The sequence below is a fragment of the Falco biarmicus genome, chromosome 5, assembly GCF_023638135.1.
Source record: "Falco biarmicus isolate bFalBia1 chromosome 5, bFalBia1.pri, whole genome shotgun sequence".
In the NCBI taxonomy this organism is placed as follows: Eukaryota; Metazoa; Chordata; class Aves; order Falconiformes; family Falconidae; genus Falco; species Falco biarmicus.
In genome coordinates this window covers 45,210,201-45,233,258 of record NC_079292.1, presented here as the reverse complement: position 1 = coordinate 45,233,258, position 23,058 = coordinate 45,210,201, and the positions used below count along the sequence as shown (strand labels likewise).

The following is a 23,058-nucleotide window of genomic DNA, read 5'->3' as shown; positions in this document are numbered from 1 at the left end:
TCTTCATGTTGTGGATATGTAGCTAACTTGAAGAACTTGGTTTCGTTGTGCCATGTGAACTGAACTAAAGTCTCTTTCTCCTGATAGTGTCATTTTGAGTAGACTCTTCCTCAGCTGTGGTCTTGTTGAGTTCACTGGTGTTTCTCTTTAGAAAGAATTTTGCATTACACTGTCAAATCCAGAGGTATACAGACTGTAAGAGAGAGCTGCAGGACAGTTCACTGCATCCTGAAAAGTGCTGACTTTGAAATCTAGGTTGATAGTCACCAAGTAGTTCTTGTCTTCCTTGATTTATGAGCTGAGAAACAAGTCTCTCAAGAAGGAGTTGAACAACCAAATAGCTTCACCTTGCTGGAGAATAGTCAGGTGCTCAGAACCTGGGCTGTTGCAAATGCTTCTGCCACATGGGAGGTCAGTAGAGACCTTTCTGTCCAGAGACACTGTGGTGCCCAAAGAAGTTGTGAGGTCTCCATCCATGGAGAGATTCCCCACAAACCATTTTAGTTCTCTCTGCTCTGAGCAGGGGTTTGGACTAGATGACCTCCAGATGTCCCTTCCAACCTCTGTTATTCTATGATGCTATGATAAGCAGCTTGTACAGTTCATCTAGGTTATTTGTATGCAAAAGCTATAATAAGCCTGCCTGCATGTTTTGTGTGTTTGATTGATTATTAAGTTTGTGAAATTAACTGTTGGACAGAAAATAAATTGCTTTTTTCTTTGCCAAAGTAATGTTTCTCCAATAAGCCTCTAAAAGCAAACATGAATATTTAATAGACAAATCATTAAATATAAGCATTTTCTACTTCAGAAAATTATTAATGAGACATAAATCTGTACTGAAAAAATATTTGGTTTATATTTTACACTTAGAATAAATTGCAAAGGAAGGTGCTTGATAAAATGTGGTTCAGTTGTATGATGTATTTTTAATGGTTTGTGATGCCAAAAGTAAAATGCTGCACGTAAGAGACTTTTTTGGTCCATAGTACAGTCAACAAGGTTTGATGATCTCAGCTATCACTGTGTAAAATATTAACATTTTTAATTTGAAATTGCAGCATATAACTGATGCCTCATGAAAAGAGACTTAATGTCAAATAATGTGTTCTGCTCAGAAGTGTTATCTGCATTTTTAAATCTCCAAATAATTAATTTCACAGTTTTCTAGTAATTTTCCAGTCCAGAGGAATTAAAAGATACGTTTTATCTCTTTGTCAGATGAAATCCATATGATTAGCTGTTTTCTCACAAAATTTTAACCAGATGGGTCAAACCTGTATTCATTCAGTATTTACTAAAGGGATTATCAAGAAGTCTTTTACTCTTGTCTCACAGTCATATCAACCTCCTCCATTAAGATGGCCATGCTGCAGGTATTTCTAATCCTTTTCTCTAGAAAGTGGAGTCCAAGTCAGAAGATATTGTTTCTATGGTAGATTTACTACATCTAAGTTACCTTACTGTGAGATCCACTCTGTCGATTCAGATGACGTTAGTTAAAATTAAAGGCATCCTTGACATCCTTTCTTATGTTGTTTCTTGTCTCGAAGGATTTTCTATCTCTGTATTGCAGATTGTAAGTTCATTGTTGCACAGTAAACCTGAGCAACAAGGTAGTATTTGCATTTTACTTCTACTCAAGTAACCTACCCTGTTCTTGAAGTTACCTGCCCACTCACACATTTATGTTTACATGAAGGGACATTTGCAAAGTTCCCCCTTGTTACTAACTCTGTTCTGTTTTGGCACTGAGATCCTGTCAACTGCTGCCAGAAATTAAGCACTGTAACAATGACACCTGCTCTGACTTGCATTAGATGACACATTGCCTGAATGCTGGCAACAGGCAGCCACCTGCCTGCATTACTAACTCCACTGGAGCTGAACCTCTGGAGGCATTTTGCAGAATGAAAACAGAGCTTTACCCCATCATCAAATTTTATCATGAGATTCCATATAACAGTAATTTTTAATTGTAATCATGTCAAAGGTCTTTTCCAACCTAAATGATTCTATGACTGTCTTCTTATATGAAGTCATTCTCTATTTTATATGTCAGTGTCCTCTTACGTCAAAATTGTTTTAACAGCTTCCTATTTATTAGTTAGGCTTGCTTATTTTTCTCTTGTTTTCATCCTTACTGCTTTTGCCCTACAGTTTCTTGTAAGTCAACAGCTTCTTAAAATCCTAATTGAAATGTCAGCAGCATATTCCCCTTTTTCACAAAACCTGTACTTTGATTGAAAGTATCTATGTGAAAGATATTGGGGCTATTATTTATTAGATTACTCTGATCCATGCATGTGGAGGTTAATGCTTGTGAGTATGTAACATTTTCCCTGAAACTGGACATATATTGACAGTATCTAACTAACTATCCAGTGGTAATATATGTACTCTTGGAAAGTATTGGCAGCATATTACTGCAGCTTTTCCAGTTGTATGGAATTACCCTTGTGAATTTACATTTACTTTGTTCTTTCAGAGGAAGAATGGTTTAATCAACTAAAATTTACTGAGTTTTGTTTTTCCACTTAATTCACACCACATGGCAAATCAATCTGTGCTGTTAACATAACAGAGTAATTCTCAAACACAGTGGAACCTGTAGCAGTTACTGTTTACTACTCTGCATTCAGACATCATATGGAGCTTGATTATAGAGAGAATAGTTACTAGAGGACTTATGTTGATTTTCTCTCATTTTCTGACTTTTCCTGCATTACAGTGTTAACAGAAATAAACTGTTTGCCAAAAATTAAAGAACTTTTCCCCTTTTGGCTTCTTAAATTGCCTTGCAGGGTCTTGTTAAAGTAGGCAACGTTTAATTCTGGTTGTTGGATCTGTTTCAAAACCTTATTTATCTCCTTTTACTTCTATGAGGAAGGTTTTAAATGTGAGGAGCTCCCCAGTCTCGAGTATTCTCTTAAATGATGATAGGGAAAACACCTTAATAGTAAATCCTGATTTCTTTTCCATATTGATATGCATACATAAATAAGAGCATTGGTTTTTTGTAGTTGTCTGCCTAGTAGCCTCAAGGCAAATAAGCAATTACACCATAAAGTTGGAGACACTGTAATTTTATCCTTCTTCAAGGTTATATGCTATGAATCTTTTTTCTCAACTCTCTTAACTTTTAGACTCAAGAAACGATTGTATTAAGGGTGGGTCTGACAGTCTTTTGTCTTAAAATGACTTCACAATATTATTGATAATGAACTAAAAAAAGTCTTTGTTGGAGAAGAATGCTCTAAACGTTGTTTGACAAAAGATACTAATCTGCAGCCTCTATCCGGGAAGACAGCCTGCAAATACAGCAAAATGTGAGCTTTTTTAAGAGACAATCAATGTCAGCATAACTTTGCTTCCATTCGGACTAATGACAACTTCAGAATGAACACAGTCAGGTCAATAATGAATATATATATTTGAATCCTGCCATCAGAAGGAGTTAGAATGCCTGCAGGAGGACATATGAGTTTTGTAGCCAGGACTTAAACAGCAGTTAACAGCACTCCGTGCCCGCTTTCAGAAGAGGAATAAGAACCTGCCCTTTACCAGTTTTCCTTGGCCTAGCTGATGACTGTAACTCACCTTCTGGAGTACATAGATGGCCTCCACTTCAGTCCCTTCCACTCCTTATATAGTGATACTAGAAAAGAATGTGGAGCTTTGTTTTTAAACACATTTGTAGTTGGCTTTTCTTTGGGAAATACAATGTCTGTATAAACTTAATGGTAAAAGAAAAAGGTAGTCTTACCTGAAGGGCAAGTGTATAGTGTGTGGGCCTATGGTATTGTGCCTGTATTCTAGGATTGGCTGCAACGATACGGTACTAAAGTGATTTGTTAATGAAGGCAGAAAGTTTGGGAATTAGTGTCTCAGATACAGAGATATGGGCTATAGAAACTTTTCATTATCAAATACTGATCCAATATTTTCAGAAATTATGGAATATTATTTTGAGCTGTAGAAGAGGGTTAGGGAGTGGAAAGAAGAAGGAGGGAAAAGTTACAGCTTGTGAAAAATGGTAAACCAATGTCATTGATCACTGAAACTCATTGTACTCACTGTATATCGACTTTCTGTAACCCAGACTCTGGTGATCTAGAGTTCAGTTAAACTAAATACAACTTGCCAGTGCTTCTCAATCAAAAAAATAGTTTTAAAAAAGTTCTTGTAAGAAGTTTTTTTATAAAGAACGCCATCTTTGCTCTGACATTTTGAATTTTCATGAATTTTCATGTCTAGAAACTTCTAGTTTTCAATCAATACTTCTATGGAGAAGAGTACACTTCTTCTATAGAAAATATTATTTTCTCCAGCCAGTTCAGTAAGTGGGTTGTCTAGAGGCTGTGAAATCTCTGCCTGTGGAGATATTCAGGACTCAATGTGTCAAGCCGCTGAGCAACTTAATCTAAGTTGGCCCTGCTTTAGCTAGAGTGTTAACCCAGATGACCCCTAAAGTTCCCTTCCAACCTAGATTAGTCTGTAATCCTCTGATTCTAATAAGTCTCTTGTCACACTGGGTTTTGCTCTGAAGACCAGCAAGAATGTTATTATTGACCAGAAGAAAATCTATTTTGCTATGGATGTTCCTTCTCAAGAAATCAGTTTGAAACAACCAATTTATTTGAATGTTGGTGACCTGGTAATTCTCGTATGGTGATAACTCTATAGGCACTGGTTCCACAGGTCAATTCCAAACACTTACTCCATTTTTTCTTTGCAAAGTCTATTATCTCATTGTCTGTCCCCCTCATTATTATTCTTCTTCCTTCATCATCTGGTTATCACTTTCTAGCAGATTGCTTATGTCAATAGTTGTCTTATTTAAATTTCCAAAGGGAGTAATGTTACATTGATACTTGTTTGCATGTTCCCGTAATGTGAAATTGAGTTTACTTCTCCAAACCATTTAACGAACCAAGGCTTGAAAGTCAGTTACAACAGAAGAATGCTCTTCTCCTCTCAATGAGACATTTAAAGCTAAAGGATACTGTGTCTAAATACTAATCTAACAAAGAGAGTTTAGGAGATTTCATTCACTGAAGTATGTTTGTAACTAAGATGGTGCTCTTGATGCTTTTTTTTTTTTTTTCCCAGGTATTTTGATTAGCTATTTTCTCCTTAGATTAAGTGAATGTGACATTTCATTCAATTACTCATCCATTTGGCCTTGTTCTCTTTGCAATCTTGATTTTCTTAGGCTTTCTTAGTGCTTTCCTTTACAAACACTCCATGAGCAAACCCAAGAGAAATGGATTTCTATTTAATAATTTAGCATTATTATCTCTTTCTTCTTAAAAATCACTGAACCTCCCAAAAGTTTTCAGACTAGATCTTCTCTTGAGAAAGCTGATAAAATAACGTTACAAGATATCAAGTAAAAAATACTTTAAACATCTGTATTGTGATAACTATATGGAAGTTTTTTTGTGTTTCTATGTGAAAAGAAGATAAGAAATCAAATTTAGATGAAGATAATGTTCACTTCTGAAATGGCATCTCTACAAGCCCATGTTATTGTGTCTGCCATATCTACTATGGCTTAAACTACAATGTGCTGGAAAATGTCTATAAGCTTCCTGTTTAACAACCATCACTAAATTTACAGGCTCTTTTTAATAAATTTTCTCCATTTCTCAAATTTTATTGGTGTGTCAGGGCCATATTTCCATATTTCCTTCTGTATATTTGGCTTATTAGAGAATTCTTTTGAGTTTTGATGTTGCTTTTTTTAAATCTGAGCTATTTATTAGTTTGAATTATGAATTATGAATCAAATTGCCAGTTCACTGCTCAGTTAACCTCATCTTTAAGACTAGTTTGAGGAAACTTTTGGATTAGCAGAACTTAGTCTTTGGGTTTTGGTATCTACTTGCTAAAGTCTCATGGGAAAATAAAAGCTAATTTGTGAAATGTACCTATAAAGAAAAACATAATTAGAGGCTTGATTTAGCATCCATAAAAGCCAATGGAAAGAGTACAACTGATTTAATTGTCTCTGAAGCAAGTCTCTTGGGGACATTTTGTTGCTGTTACATCGTTTCATGTTGAAATATTCATCATTTCAGCATCTGTCAGGACAGTGGATGGAAGAATCAAATAGGCATCAGAAGTATAAATGCCAGCCTCCCTCCCATATAGCCACTGTAGCTTCCAGATAAACAATATCAGATTTAAGAACTCCTGGAAAGTTGTATTAATCAAGAATTAGTATGAGAAACATTTAATATAGTACAGTGTCTAAAAGCCTAGGAAATCATCCCTAAAGCCAACAATTTTCTTGCCTGGTTTTCTCAGCCTTCACACTTTCCTTTTCTCATACCTTGTACACCTTTACCCGTTTCCTGGGTATTCCTTGAACTCAGCCTGTAACAGCCTGTTAATGCCATCCATTCAGTTGTCTAAAGCTGTATTGTATGCAATTTTATGATAATTTAATTGATTTTCATTAGAATTTGAACAATTCATCTTTGACTATTAACATGTGGCTGGTTGTGTTCCCACATCAGCTCCAACCAACCCTGCTGTAGCTTTCTTTTAAAGCACTGTTTCTCCTCCTGAGTGCAAACAGAGCTAAATTTCTCCCCTTCTCCTCTTTACTTCATATTCTCTATTCTTTGTCAAACAGCCTTCTGCTAGGTAACAGCCATTCTGGTGTGCATACCCTACATAAAGCTCTCTTCACACTACATACAACCCCTGGAAAAGAAGATGGTAGCACTGTGAAGAGATCTTGCTCTCATAGTCATGGCTTTTGATCTTCAAGGGCAACAAATCTGTACAATACTATGCTTGGGGCAGCATCAGATTTCCTTTTTCCTGCTGACTTTAGTTCTAACATTCAGAATTCATGTGGCCAGGTGGGGAGCTGGAGGAAGGAAACCTGGAGACCATGGCTCTGTAGCTGGGACTTCATTGTTTTGACCATGTGGAGCAACAACAAGATCACACTGTCATACAAACTTTCCTTGATTGCTAGATAATGCCTCCACACAGCTGCACTTCTGTGTAAGTGCAGAAAATCAGGTCAGTTGGCAGAATCAGATCCTGACTTGCCACTTTGCTTTTAGCTGAAGTTCAGGACCAAGCTTTCAGACCCAGATTTACCCCCCAATCTTATTTCCACCCTACACTTGGGTAACCTGCAACTGCATGTCAGCCTCCCCTCCATGCCCTCTTTTCTACATGAAGAAAGCCACACGCAGGCCAAAATGGAGTCACAGCATGGCTTTCAGAAAAACCAGAAGGAAAATGAGTTGACAAAATGCTGGTAGAACTACATGTGTTTGAGGAAGAATTGGGAAGCGGGAGGGGTGAAACAAGACCAGAAAAATAGATATTGACCACTGGCCATAGTTTCTTTCTTTTTACTTGAAAAAGTAAACCCTGGTGGCTGTTTTGTTTTTCTTTTGCAGTCATCTCTAACAAACAGTGATATCATCTTTGTGAAGCTGCATGCCCCTTGGGAGGTCCTGGGCAAATACGCTGAACTAATGAATGTAAGAATGCCTTTCAGGTAGGTGTAACTGTATTTTATCTCAACCTCCAATGTCACGCTATATTATAAAGCTAATGTAATAATAATACCAAAATGCACATGGAAAAGCTCTTCTATAAAATATCACACGTCTTCAGAAAATATAAATGGAGTATCTTAGGTATCATATTCATTGCTGTTTCTTTTCAATGTCTGCAGTCTCAGTACAGTACTGGTTTGAAATTGAGGTGGGCTGTAGCAGTGCAGCTGTTTTCATGGGGTATTCTATCCTTAGGCCCTTTAACCCCTTCAGTGCTGGAGCCCCCTGCATACTTGTGCGCTGCTGTTTTTTAAATGGACATTTCATTGAAATCAATGGGAAGTCAAGAAGATCCAGGTACGTAAGGCAGCACAGAAGGTGCATGTCTGTTGGACGTATCTGGTATGTTCAGCACCTATAAATTGCTTGCGTAGTGTGTAATTATGGAAATACAGATTATAAATAAGTATACCACCTAACAGGAGAAAAATCAGAATATAAGTACTTTATTCTGTGGATAAAATAAAAAACTTATATTAAATGCTACTGATAACCAAATTCATTCCACATTGTTATTCAGATTATTTTTATAATTTATTTAATATTATTTGCATGCTGGACTATGAAATTTTCTATGTAAAATACTGATTTTATTCTGCTGGTTATTGGAACTGTTCAAATAGCATAAAGACTTCCACCGGAACTGACAAAAACCCATGAACTGAGACGTTTTGATTCTTCTTTCAGTTAGCAGGGTTTATAGATGTGTAACTCCATTGATTTTAATGGAATTACTCCTGAGCAAGAAAAGGATCATACCCAGAGTATGCAACTAGAGAGCTGGTGTCCTTTGCAGGATTTCTTCTGTTTTCTTCTTATTTAAGGATGAAAAGTGCCTCTGGTATGATACAAGCTGTAGCAGTACAGAACTTGCTAGGAAAAATGGATACGAATTAAGGACAAAATTGCAGGCTTATTCTGTATGTATTTTGGTTTTCATTTTCACAGCAAATCTTCAGTATTCTTTCTTGTGCTTTTAGTGCTAAAGAGAAAAATAGATAAACTATCACAAGCCATTTCAAGATACTGATATTATTTTAAAAAAGTGTTCTAGCCATAGGAAAAAATGGGCTGAGCCGAAAGTGCACCTCCTCTGTCCTCTGCAGCACTTGAGATTAACCTGCCCCATAGGAGTAGAAGGTCTTGTGATTAAGAAATACACCAGGAACTCAGATTTTGGTCACTGTGAGCAGCTGGTTCTTTCCTGATCTGAAGTCCCATTTTTGAAATCTAACTCTCAGCAGATAACAAAGTAGATGCCTTACAGATTATATAGAATGCACTGAAAATACTAAAGGTTTCTTTACCTGTTTCAGGACCATGGCTTCATTCTTTTCACATCCACAGATAGAGAATTGTTACAGTATGGCTAAGAGGAAATCATGGTGATTTATTAATGTCTGCTGGGCAGGCTCTTAGATTTTATTTTAAGAGCAACAGTACTGTTTATCATTTAAAACCAAGGACCAGCATTTTACAACATGTCCACTAGTCTAGACTGCCTGTTTCCAGGTGCCCTTCTTTAACCCCTTGTTTTAAAGGCTGCTGATTACTTACAGTTCCTGATATTTTAGGCTGGAATTGTCCAAGGTCCGTGCATCAGCGAATAAAATCCTTGATGTTTCGAAACAGGGATGCCAAAACAGTGGCTACCTCTGAATATTTGAAACAAAATCAAGAAGTGGATGGCATATTCAGAAACACTTAGCTTTGACCTGTCTCTGCTCCTCCTGAGTAGAGCAAGATAAACAGTACCATCTCGTAGAGGAGTTGGTCAAACATTGGAGACCGGCCAACATTAAATTGTTTTACAAATTTCACCTTACCAGCACAATATGGACACTGATAACAAAAAATAATGTCAAAATATTATGCGTTATTTAAATTCTAAGTCTGAAAATTAACCTGGAATACTAATCAGATTTTTTTCCATAGTTCATAAAGCATCGTTATCTTATTATAGAAAGCTCCCAAGCATGCTTGCTTCCAAGGCACTAACAGCATTCCTACAGTGCATGTACTACACAAGAATATTCAGAATATGTGTGGTGTGAGCACTTCATTTTCCAGACATGGTACGGTTCAACTTTACACAATGGAACCTCTCAGAATACACAGAAACCACCTTGATTTAGCAATGACCTTCAGTGGATGACAAAGTCAACCTCTGGAGGAGGTAACTGGAGTTCAGGCAGGCACCCTAATCTTCCAGCAAGGATTATCAGTGCCAAACCCACACCTAAAATCCCTCAGATTTTCTTAACTCTCATAAAGATGTGATCTCTCTGCTGAAGGTGAAGGGTCAAATCCTGACAGCTGTGGTGTTATAGGCATGTGTGAGGAGAACAAGAGCTGCCAGCAGCAGAGTAGGCTGTGAGGTGGACTCGCTGTTCTGAATCTCCACAGGGGCCACTCTGCCCTGCAGGGCTGGTTGGGAAGCAGGCCAAGAGTGTGGTCAGCATGTGTCTGCTCATGCACCCTTGTCTGCTCACTTGCGTGTACTCCCACACAGCTTATTGCACTGACAACAGAAATCAGCTGTGCCTGTATGAGGGGGCAGAGGGAATGGCTGCATACATGGCAGGGGTGGTGGTAGTGCCAAGAACATGTTCATTTGCTTGTGTAGCCTATATTCTGTTTCAAGGGATGTTATTCCAAGAGCAAGCACTGGTTCCAGTTGGTACTGCATGTGTTATGGCATATTGCAGCATCAGGTACTGCTTTCCTGGCTTTTCTAAGTGATTCCCCCTTGTTTTTCACCAAATACAGCTTTAAGAATTCACTAGTGGGTGTGAGATAATTTATCCATGTTTGTATCAGTCTTATAGAATTCCTGCAGCAGTTTATGGACTACTTTGAAACAGAAACATCTTTGGGTCCCCAACCTTCACACATGACAAATAGCAGAAAAGGAGAAGACAATGGGAAAATTATGATGATCTTGCAATTCAAATGCCACCAGAGTTTGTGTGGCTTCCTGTGACAGTTCTGTTAATCTCTCTTTTAGTCTCTTCCTCCACCTCTTACAGGCTTCTGTCTTCAATCTCCTTTCCTTCCTTGCTAGTTCATACTGTAACTGACGATGGGTTTTCTTCTCGACTGGCTTCATTTTTGCTGTTCTTCCAGGAGAAAAATCTATTACCTGCACCGCCGATACAAGTTCATGAATAGGTGAGTAGAAGTCTGATGCCAGTCCAGTTTATGTTCATTTGACCCAATAATAAAAATAATGGTTGATGTCAGGCTGGAAGAAAAGGTTTTTAGCTGCATTTGTGTAAAGGGTGGAGGGAGTAATTACACACTATGACACCTTCAAAAACAAATACAGAAGTTGAATTTTTAAGGCACCTGCACTGTGAAAGAGGTTAATTTTATTGGTGTTGCCTTTTTTAGGAATAAGGAAATATCTTTTGATTGATGGAGTCTTCTAAAGAAGATTAAGTATGTTAATGCAAACACTATCTCTTTTCGTGTGGCTTATTAGGGAGTTTCTTGGGGTTAAAATACCACAGTTACAGCTTTTTTTGCTTTTTTTTTTTTCTATTTCCATGCACCTTGCTTACTTGTAATAGCAGTGGCATTATTTATTTATTTATGACTTTGTCTGTAAGGGTGCCTAGTACTTTGTTGGTAGATAGCAAGGCAATGAACCAAGTTCATCTCTGGTGTAACATTATTGAGCTTGAGAGACGAGCATTTTTCAGGAATCTCTGAAGTGTTTTCACTCAATTATTAAATATCTTTAAGGTTATGTTTGTTGTCTGGTTTATGTCTGACTTAATGCAATGAAAAACTTCCAATGCTGCAGTTTGCATTTTCTTTTTGATACTTTGGACAATCAAATTAAAATGTCTCCAGAAAGCCTGAAAGATATATAGGCTTTGGCAAAGACCAGATCAGATGTTGGCATTTAATGCCACAGTGTTGTTGATGCAGTTTTCAAAAGATTCTAGCATTTGATTTACTGTTCCACTCTGTCAGTGGAAATATTCCCATGAATCTCTGAGAGAAAAAAATTAAATCTGAAAAATCTGCATTTTAGAGTAAACAACTGCATCACTTTGCAGATAACATCATTAGATGAACACCCATGGGAAAGTAAATCACATATTCTCACTCTTCTGTATAAAAAGCATTTTGTATATTAAATTCCATCACAGTGTGCTGGTGACTTGAGAGTACCAGCATTGATCTCACATTATAGTATTTGCTTTCTTATATTATTAAGCACTAAATGGACACTTTGTGGAGCTAAGGCATTTTACCTAGTCAGCACACAATTCTTCTGAAGCTTGTTGATGCTCCCCCACTTTCCATCCCCACCTTACAATAATTACTATAGCAGCTGTTAACTTTGGAATTTGTCTTGATTTTAATTAAGACATGGCTGCTTTGACTAAAGCAGTAGATAGGAAGGAGTAGGTGAAGAGTCTAACATTTATGTGTAGTGTATGAAATTTTGCTTTACATTCATTTTCTTATGAGTCAGGATGTGATTTGAAGGCAGTATGGGAAGAGGTGTGATCTTTTGCTGGTATCTGAGTTCCTGAATGATGAGAACACTTGGCTAAATTAAATTTTTATTTTATGTTCAGGTCTATAAATAGCTACTTGAGGTGGAAAAGCTATAACCAAATAGTCCCAGTGGGGAAAAAAGAAAACATATTCAGCTTTATTTTCATACATGTGAAATTGAGATATACAGCTTCAATAAAAGTGTATATATATCCTCTACTCCTAGTTCAGTGAAGATTACAAGTAATTGAAGCTTTGGTCCATTTTTTGAGCTATGCTGAACATTACATTGACATTGGGGCAATATTTATTTTAAAGAGGACTTTTTTTACAAGGCAAACCCCAAAGTGGATCACTTGCAACTTGTCAACCTGACTTGAATTTTCTTTCTGAAAAATTCTGGTGATCTCAATATTTAAAATAACAAAACTCCCCTAATACATTTTAAGAGGCAAGGAGGGTTGTCAGGTACCTATACAGTATTTAACCTTAACAGTGGTTAAATACTGAACTAAGACAGTATCTAGCACTACAATATACATAAAGCTCTATCAAAGCTGACCCACAGATAAAAATTTGTCTCGATCCAAAACATATTTTTAATTTTCCTAACCTCCTGTTTCCTTTGAAAAATTATTCTATACCTACCCCACTTCCTAGTGAGAAAACAGTTTCTTTGAAATTATTTGTGAAACTCTTTGTGTGAGTTAAGCACAGTACGTATCTTCAGAAAGAGGATACTGAGTAAAGACTGGACTTGGAAAGCGGAGGCAGGATTGAAGAGACTGTCTTTGAGACACTGTGTGAATTAAGACAATAATATTTTGCCTTATGAGGCTAACAAGTGTTTTTAAAGAAGGAATTTAAGAAGGAGATTATTACCATATCTTCCACTCCTCTGTCACTGTGGCTAGCAGTGCCTCATCATTCCATGTACTCCATTGTTCTTGTGTAGGTTGCTCTGCTTTCCAAACATTGTTCCCCTATTCAGTATTTAAACTTCTACATAAGGGAAAGTGAGGCACGGATAAGACTTGAAGTGATAAAGTGTAGTAGATTTTTAACACTGTGTGTCTGTTTTTGTTAGCACCAACACCACTCTTTCAGCTTTTTTTCTCAGAGATGCTCCTGTAGAGTACAAAGCCTGTGCTGCTGGCTGATGGCACTGTTGGAGTGAGCTGGAGGCAATTTAAGAATCTGGTCATTTTTCTTCTCCAAGGAGATAACTAGTTTTTTTTCCCTAGGGATGGCTGTACTGTATGTTCTGGGCCTTGCAGAAAGGCTTCACAACCTTCACAGACCTGTTTGCCAGCAGGCTCAGTGAGCATGCCAAGTAATCTGAGCCTTGGGAGCCGCAAACTAGTCAAATTCTGGGTACACTCAGTGAGAAGCCAACATGAATAATGCATTGCTGTTAAGTGGGGAAAGCACTCTGTTCCGGTGTGCATGCATGCATGGTGTGATAAACCTGCAGCAAGGGTATCTCAAATGTGCACATTGATTTGCAGGATGAATGGGAAAGGATTGCAGGTTAGCAAGGGTATTAATTCAAATGCTTTCAGTTAACAAATAAGCACGGATATTTAGAAAATGTTTCTGCCTGATTTTTCTTCCCTTTTCCATATCCAGAGTCACTATGCCTGCCAAATATGCAGTAATGCAGAGCTTGTGGACTTTACAGAGGAAAATCTGGAGGCCAAGAGACAAGGGAATTCCTCTGTAGAGAAGTTATTTTCCCCTTGACATTCCTATCAGTGTCTGCACAGCCTAGCTTAAGGCTGACAACTGGATGCTGCAACTGGAGATTTACGGTTGGTCAGGGCCTTTACAGCCCTGAGATCCGACATCTTGCCTGCACTCAGACACAGACATTTGCAAACTACCTCCTCTTGTGCTCTGAACTGCTGGGCCAGTGCAAACACTGTACATGTAGAGTTTATGATTAATTTAGTATGTCTTATGTTATGTTCCCATACACATTCTAGTTCTTTCAAATGGTCCTGATAGCAGATTTTTGCCCCCGCCCCTTCCCAGAACAGGAATACACAAATGGTACCAAAACAATTAGGGCTAATTTGATTACAATTTTGAAATGTGCCCACGTTTAAAAATTAGCATTAGCTTTCTTATCCAAAATAAAAATACCTGATGGGAGAAGGCTGAATATTCCAGGAAATATTATATGCATTTAAATTGGAAGTAGGTAATAATTTCATGTCATTTTCCCACACACTCGGATGCTTGGGTATGGATTGCCCTCCTTCAAAGTAACTGTGCAGAGCTCACGTTTGCTGGTCATAGAGTTATTGTGCTGACTGCTGTCACAAGAAAAGAAACAACTACATTTCCAGTCCTTGAGCTTCATACAGAACTGGACTTAAAGTTCAAAGGATGTTGATTCACACCCTTTAGCTCCACTCCTGGAAAGATTCATCCAGTGACTGAAGTATGTGCATAGTCCATAATTTGTAGTCTATGATTTTCACAGTCAGGGATCACTGATTAGGACTTGAAGTTGTTAGGAATCTCTAAGAGAGTAGGGCTTATTGTGCCAGACATACCTCATCTTTCTTATGTATTTTTCATTATAACATTTTAGTTTGGATTTGAATTAGATTGTCTTCTCCAATCAACTCTGATTATTCCCTTTCCCTTCATTTCAGTGTGCATATTTGCATGAGTGAAGTTGCAGTTAAATCTCCCTTTTCTCCAGCTTGATCTTGGTTTGCTTTCACCTTCTAAATGTAAGAATCTGTGTAGCATTTAGCTGTTAATCTGTGCACTGAGTATTCTGGTTTTATGGAGATTGTAGTATTGCAAGACACTACAATTGAACCAAATGAACAAAATAGCCTATTTTTGATAGCATCAAGGTAAGAATCCACACAAAGAGCAGTTAAAAGATGTAACTTGCTGTGCTTTAGCTGCCAAAGCTCTCTGTCACAGTCTGCTATTCTAATGTCTATATGTCCAAAGCCTAATGTGTCAGTTAAGCCTGAAATTTGAACTGAAAAGCTGAGAAATAAAGGTTTAGACAGTTGCCAAGAGCTTACTGGGCTTAAGATTTACAGCAGCATGTACCATCAGCATTGCTTTTCCATTGAGACAAAATAATATGCTCCTCTCTGAAAGCTGGTTATTAATAATCAAGTTTGGCATGTATAATTTGGTCTGCCTCGAAAAAGTCCAAAAGATATTACATGTTTTCTAGCTGTAAATATTAAGTGGCCTAGTTTGCTAGCATGTGTTCTTTGTAAGTGCTCTGTAATGTAGTAAAAAACCACTGTCTCAAATGCTCACACTTTTCATATGCTGCAGGATCGAGAAACAAATAAGCAGGTTTCGAGGATGGTTACCTAGAAAGCCAATGAAACTGGACAAGGAGACACTGCCAGATCTGGAGGAGAATGACTGCTATACTGCTCCATTCAGCCAACAAAGGATCCATCAGTGAGTATTTTATTATATCTTAATTACAAGATTAAAACTTTTCCTTCTGGATTCACCTTGGAAAAAATCAATTTCTTAGTCCATGTCTTAAAGACTAGTGGCTTCAAATCAGTTCTTTGTCACAAAAAGGGAGAGATAGAGAGTCCTGAGAGAGCATAAAGTCTCTATCTAGAAATGTCTACATTTCTAATAATTAAATGTCCTGCTCAAAGCTAAAGGAAATCAATGGAAAAATTAATTTTGTTTCACTGGAATTTCAATTACATCCCTAGAGTAGTCAAATGTCTAATTCTGTCTTGGGTCAGAATTGCAGTTGTTCTTTGTCTCTTAAAGATGTGATAAAACTTTTTTTTCAGCATTTCTATGTCTAGCATAATCAAAATCAGTTCTTCTAGCACAGTCAAAATGAACTGATACTGCATTTCATTTCTAGTTATGACTGTAGAACAAGCAGAACTCTAAAGAAAGCAGAGAATGTCAGGGGGTGGGGATGCATTATTTCTCTGTCTTTCACTTTTATGGAAACAAAATTGCTTGCAAAATTCTAGTGTTAAGACCTACCAGTGACACTTGCTCAAGCCTACCAATGGCACCGGTGTTGCACCAATGTCACTAGAGAAATCATTTGACTACTAGAAGCCTTCATTCACTTGCAAAATGCAAAACAGAAGAAGCCCCATTTGACTTTCAGATCCCATGTTGACTTTCAAGGTTGTCAGTTTTTGAGGAAAGAGGGTGTCTTATGGGTAGTTACAGTGTTTGTGAAATGGGAAACAATCATTGACTAATTGGGAGCAAAATCACGAAGAATAGGCAGCAGACCAGGGTACTAACAGAAAACATAGAATGAGTTACAGGCAGCTCAAAGTCTAAAAATCTGAAATATGTGATTTTATTCAAAGAGGAGCCAAGTTGGTGTAAGGCTCTTAAATGCCTCAGAGTGAATAGACATTTTCTGCCATAAGTAGTGTCTTTCCAAACACAGCAGGAAAAAAAAAAAAAAATCACACAAAAAAACCCCAGGTGCAAATTTCCAGGGAATTTCAGATTTCAGTAGAACTCTGCTCCTAGCACCAGTCACCAGCCATGGTTATCTCCATTACATGTCTGTGCCCTGAACAGACAATCAGGTTCAGACTACAGAGCCTTCCAATACTTGAGCAGTTATTGTGTCCTGCAAGAGGAAAAGTAGGTGCAAATTAGTTTGAGAATATATCAGTGATGATAAAAAAATAAAGAAAATGGGATGTCTGGATTGATATTTTTATTAATAGTAATATTAACTACTACCTTCCCTTAAAATTACAGCACATAAAAAAGGGGTTTTGTAGCTGGAAGGAGAATTGGCGTATACGATCCAGAATGTTATTTTCATTCTTCTGCCTTGCTCCTGCTTGTGTTGGTAAACTGTCAGGAGGCATTTATTAAATACTGTGTTAGTTTCATTAACATTCCCCACTGTTGTTTGACACTTCTTTTACATCATTGCAGACTTTGAAGCTCTACTCCCCAGCAGGTCTGACATTTTCCATTTTGCTTTCTGTATAATCTTCCTTTCCTTCTCTGTGGGGACTGAAAAAATGCTGGCTGAGCTTCCCTCCTCCCAGAAAGTGCTGGCTCTGACAGGATTCTTGTTTTCCCATCGTGCTCCAGCCTGTTGGCTGTGTCTCTTGTTCTGCTTCAATAGAATTTTGAAATATAATGACTTGTTCAATATTTGTACAGTGAGTTGCATGCAGGCGTTTTAATTGTTTCAAGAATTTCAGGGTTTGTTGGTAAGCAGAGCGTTTCAGGAACATCTTCAGTATGTGCTTTTGATCTTTGATTGTGGAGTACAGGTATCAAATGATAGAAAATGTAGAGTTAAGAAGAATAAGGTTATCGGTATCAGTTAACAGTCAAGAAGTGTATTATGTTGGAGTTCAATTTGTACAAAATTTCTGCTTACTTTGCGAAAATTGCTGTTTCTTCCAAGATATACATAAACATCCTGTTGAAAGATCTGTATATAACAAGCCAATAGTAAAGATACCCACCTATGATATCAGTATGAGTAGAAAAGGATTTTTGCATTTATGTTTACCCTAAAACTTATTAAATGATGTAGCAATTACTGTGAGTGGCACCTTATTTGTCTGAGTCAGTTGTGCCAGATGAGGGTTTGATCACTGAGAAAATTATTTCTCTTTCACCTCTACCCACTGCTAAATGTAGTAATCCTCACAAGTGCAGCACTGATAATTAATTGTCACCTACTCGGAACAGTAACAGAAATGCTCCAAAGCTGATAAAATCCTGCCTCTTTATGAGATTAAAGCTTTAGTTTTCAGTTGTCACTGTTGCATTTACATAAGCTTTTACTTGCTTTTTAACAACTAAAAAAGTTAGTAATTTAATATAAAATGATTTTAAAAAAAAAACAACTCTCAGGATTTTTATTTAAATTTCTAACCCAGAGACCCACAATACTGGTTTAGGAATGTGAAGATACTGGAATTCTTGAGCTGCAGAAATGAAGAACTATCATCTACAATAATGTTACAAAAATTTAGCTTGCAGTTTGGCGGTGGTAAGAAAAGTCCATGCATCTTTATGTTTGGTGTAGTTAAGGTTTTGCTAGAGTGCTCTTACCATACCATATTGCCATTAAAATGCAATTATAATGGAGACTACATAATTGTCATGGGCAGTTACTTGTGGAGTTCACATTGTCTTCAAGTACCTCATCCTGTAGGCTAGAATAACAGTAACGGTCTCTTCCATAGACTTGGGCTTTTAGATGTGACTATGTAATCCCCTTCCACCACACAGTTGTGACAAAACTGATTCAGACAGAACACACACAGGACAGGGAGGGTCCCAGTACCACACCGGTGTTCAGCTGACTGACCTCAGTGCTGTTCAAGACTTTTCATCCAACATAGGGCCATTTTTTGAGGAAGGCAAATATTTGTAACACGTTGAGTACTTGAAGTCCTCAGAGAATGGAGAATAAATGCAAGGCTTTCAGTCCTTGTGTACTGTGTTAAGGTGGTAGCTGAAAAACTTCACTAGTGTCTGCATTTTATCAGGTCTTATGTACAGTTTTTGAATTTATACTAAAAAGATAAAATTTTCGTGCAAAACTGGAATCCTAAGTGAGAAGAAGAGATGAATGGGGAAGTACATTAAACTTATTTAAGAAATAGCCACAGAAGCCTAAAATGTATAATCAGTATTTTAATTACACTATTAATGAGGATTTTTCTGGCTATTGTACAAGTATTTCTGGAGAGCAAGATATGTATTTTTGCCAGTTGAACATATCTAGGATTTTTGTGTTGTCATAAATCAATGTTTTTCCAGGATATGCTGAACAATTGCTTAATAGCATGTAGTAAATCATTTACAAATACAACCATCTTGGAAGTATAAATCTCCATATACTGAGTTTTCAACAAAGATTTCCGTGTCCTTGCTGTAGGTTTTGCCCCATACCATAGCCAGAGGTTGCAGAATTCATCCTTCTTTCCTGGGTCCATGTGCTTTTAGTTTTTTAAAATACTATTCCTTAAATATCTGTATGAGCTTGTCCATGTCTGATGTTTGTCCAAATATTGCAGTATTTCAATTTGGGTCTGGAATTCCTCATTTCTTCCTTTCTTTGCAGCATCAGACTTTTTTCCACCTCATCAAAGACTGGCAGTTTATGTTTTTTGATTCAGCTACAGTTTTCACATCCAGGTCTCCAGTCTGATACAGATGATGTTTGTAACATGGTCTTAATTTGTGGTAGCTTCTTTTAAAGGCATAGAAAGACAGATGACTGACAATATTTACCACACAGAGTCTGGGAAGGAAAATAGTTAAGACTGAAACCAGCAAGGCCTGATCAGACCTTTTTTCAGTAGGGATTAATATTTTTGAAATATTGATGTACAATGAATATGTGCAATTTTAGTAGAGCATATTGATGATCTTTTTCTTTCTTGCATTTTTCTTTCCTATTCAGATAGAAAAGGCCAGATGTGGAGAAAGGCTAGCTTTCAGAAAAAAACTAAATTTCTTTCAGGAGGCACAGCTAAGCATCTGCCCTCCCTCCAAAACAGGTGAAGAAGAAAATGCAAGAATCACATTTGTAAGATACTCCTATAACTTTTGCAGCATGCTTTCAGGTTTTGTTTTAAAGGGATTATGGCACACTTTATAGGGTATATCACAAAGCTGTCAGTAAAAAAGAATACCAAAATTAATCTTATTTCCTAAGTAGTAGGAAATCTCTTTTTGAAGGAAAGAAGCTTCTGTGTGGCTGAGGCAAACATTTTCTTTTTAATTGTGTGGAATACAAAATAATAATTTTTAAGATAGACTTCAGAGTATTCTTTCTCTCCTGCAGCCACAGCCTGGGAAGGGCTTTATTTATGCCAAAGCATTTCTTCTGAAAATTATTTATTACATGAATGCACAGTTCACAGTATGTGAAAAATGTTTTCCATCAGACATGATGAGAATTAGTTACTTTTCTACTGCATCTTAGTTATTTTATGTAGTGAGCTGCTAGTCAGTTGGGAATAGTAACAGTAGTAATTAGCTGCAATTTCTTAGATAGCTGTATACTACATAGGAAAATGTTTTTAATTCCTGATTAGAGATTTCAAACTTTGTATCAGGAGCTATTCCCCACCACCTTTTTTTTTCTTCCAAAGGAGATAAACTCTTTGGTTAAATATTAATCTAATATATAATTGGATGAACCACTTAAAAATAAATATTTACTACTTCAGTGAAAATTAGATTAAAAATTCACATAATTAGGAGGATTAGGCCAGTATCTGGATTAATTTAAAAAAAAAATGGTCCTGCATACCAGAAGTTAATGGAGTTATTCTCATTTATACTATGTTCCCTTGGGTACATAAGGATCTTGTTCAGTATCTTTGTCAGATTTCTAAGATAGGTGTCTCTCAGGGAAGAGTTAGATTTTTAAGCTTTCTCTGGATGCTCAGATCGTCCCTAATAAATCCCATCCCTGTCAAGATGATCTATGCCCAAGTCCCCCTGAGCTGCTTCACCCCAAGATCATGGATGGGTCAGGGAGCTGCTACCACTGGAGACGAGGCACAGGACTGCATGGACACTTACCTGTTTTGAACCAGGATGGTCCTTCTTGTGTTTAAATGCATTTACAGTATAATAACTATACATTTGCAAATAGCTTTTTTATAAGCAGGGAAACACAATTCTGTAAGATTCCTGCCATTAAACAAATCTTTGTGCAACAAAATTTGGAAACGCCCTTTAATGGACTTTTCTAATTCTCTCTGATTCTCAATGTTTTAATTGTCTGGCAAACTGAATGAAACAGGGCATTCCTGAAAAATACATAAAGCTTATTCTCTCTCAGATGAATATTCCTGAGTGAACTAATTTAAATTAGGAAGTGATTTGGGTGGCAGGGTGATTTGGGGGGAAGGGCAGAGGAAGGTAGAGGAGAGATTCAGCACTTTAACAGCTCTATTTTACTTCAGCGGTTTTGAGGTTATGATGTGCCAAATAAGAAACAGACAAAGCCGCTAATACATTCTTCATCCCAAAGCAATCTTGCTTTAGGCACATGATGTGAAAAATCACTGATAACCATTAATAAACATTTTCTTTTATATAAACAGGTGGATCAGCTGCAGCCTTATAATTCAGGCAAAATGAAAATAAACAGAAATTGATAATAATAATACACCCATTTTCAAACAAATAAACAGGGACATTTGGTAATATTCTCACTGGAATACTGCCAGCTCATCTTATGCTGTTACTACAGCTGATGATTTTCTTTCTCTGATATTAAATAAGGCAGAAACCTGCTGTTGTCTTAGCCAACAACAGCTAGCTACCACCAGTGGTTTCCCTGGGAGTGCAGAGGATTGGGCATTTTTCTGTACTAAAGAATACACTTCTCATATAGTTAGTATGACTTCAGACAACATCTGTGGTTTTAGTTTGTACTGTTTCCAGCAGTAGGCATTTGCTTGGAACATACCTTTTGGTATGGTAAGTGTCAGACATCAAATGTTTGTGTCTGGGTATCCCATGGAGAAAAGGTGCCCATTGATATGTGCATGCATACGTCCTGGCTTTATAACCAGACCATGGGTGTTCAGCTTGCAGCTTGTATATCTTACTAATACAGCAGAAAATAGCCTGTACTTACTTTTTGTTTCTCAAAAATAAATTGATTTTTTTTTTTCCAAATGGGTGTTACACAAAGATTCAAGAGCTAAATTTACCCCTAAAGGGTTTGTACAACCTGCAAAATTACCAAAGAGAATGTACAAACAGGAATTCATTGGCAATTAATTTGAGGGCCTTCTTTAGATGACAGTTAGGTTTGCTGTGCTTTGTTATCCATGGAAAGACAGTTTGAAATCTCCAGTCAGACTCTAATTAAGAAAGCTACAAATATAATTTCAAAGCAATTAACCTTCACTGAGTCTTCATGTCGCTTACAGTGTGATTGTAAGAGCAATATTTCCACAATGACATTTTTAAAAGGGACTTTAATTAGGAATCAACTCTGGAACCTTTCCTGCCAGAAGTGCTCTTGTTATCTTCATTTGGGTTTTCCTTTTGAGTAAGAACACCTCACTCATATAAGACTTACAGGACCAGGCTAATGGTAATAACTGTTGTGGAACAGATCACTGGCTTTATTATCTACCTATACATTAACTTCACAGGTAATAAAAATAATAGTGTATTAATCCTTACTTATTTTTTATCTTACAAATGAGGTAACAAAGTGATCAAAACCTTCAATGAACTATCTCCTAAATAAAGTCTAAGTCTTTACTGAGCCTGAAAACAAGCTGTATTGCTCTTATGAATATTCAAACCCTTGAGCACACTGAAATTCTAACAAAGGCAGCAGAAACAGAAGAGCTGAGGAAACTGTTCGATCTTAAAGTAGCAAGGGTTAAAAATATCTCTAGAAAGCCTCTGCCTTATGCAGTGTATAGCTCAGTAATGTGTGATGAATGTTTCTATACACCTAGTTTGGAAATGTCTTCAGCTCTGACCTCTGTGAGCTGAAATTTGAAGGGTGAGATTCTCCATAGACTGAGAAATTCTTTCTCCTCAGAATTTTTCATTGCATGCTGTAGACCATGAATTAGCCTTGATGGCTATTCTGTGAGTATGGATTTGCCACCCACATTCAGAAAGAAGACAACCTGGAGCACAAAAATTTTGGAGGAAGAAATGTCCATAAAGCATGTAGAAAGGGATAAGTCCTACACTGACCCACGTGGTTCTCACCTGACAAGAGCAGCTCCTGTGATTTTCACGATAAACTGAAACCTCTCTGGCATTGTCCTAATTTATGTCAGCCTCTAACTGGGATGTTGTAACACATAGTTATGACTACTTGAGAAATTCTCAACCTTTCAACGCCTCCCACTCATGTCTGCCTATTTCTGTTTCCTGTGCCAGAGCTCCCTGTTTGCTTGGTTGTGGTGATACTGCTCTT

The 23,058-nt window shown here is 37.2% G+C and overlaps 1 protein-coding gene across 5 annotated transcripts in view; it reads left to right on the top strand.

The window, feature by feature from the left end:
* Positions 1–23,058, top strand: part of ANO4 (anoctamin 4) — a 198,186-nt gene that overhangs the window by 112,817 nt on the left and 62,311 nt on the right. For 4 of the 5 annotated variants that reach the window (XM_056341686.1, XM_056341687.1, XM_056341683.1 and 1 more), the window contains exons 5-7: positions 7,431–7,531; positions 10,719–10,763; positions 15,426–15,557. In XM_056341686.1, coding sequence (XP_056197661.1) covers positions 7,431–7,531; positions 10,719–10,763; positions 15,426–15,557 — 278 coding nt within the window. Of the gene's footprint in view, positions 1–7,430; positions 7,532–10,656; positions 10,764–15,425; positions 15,558–23,058 lie in introns of those variants that run through there. The other variant, XM_056341688.1, reaches the window with a different exon arrangement.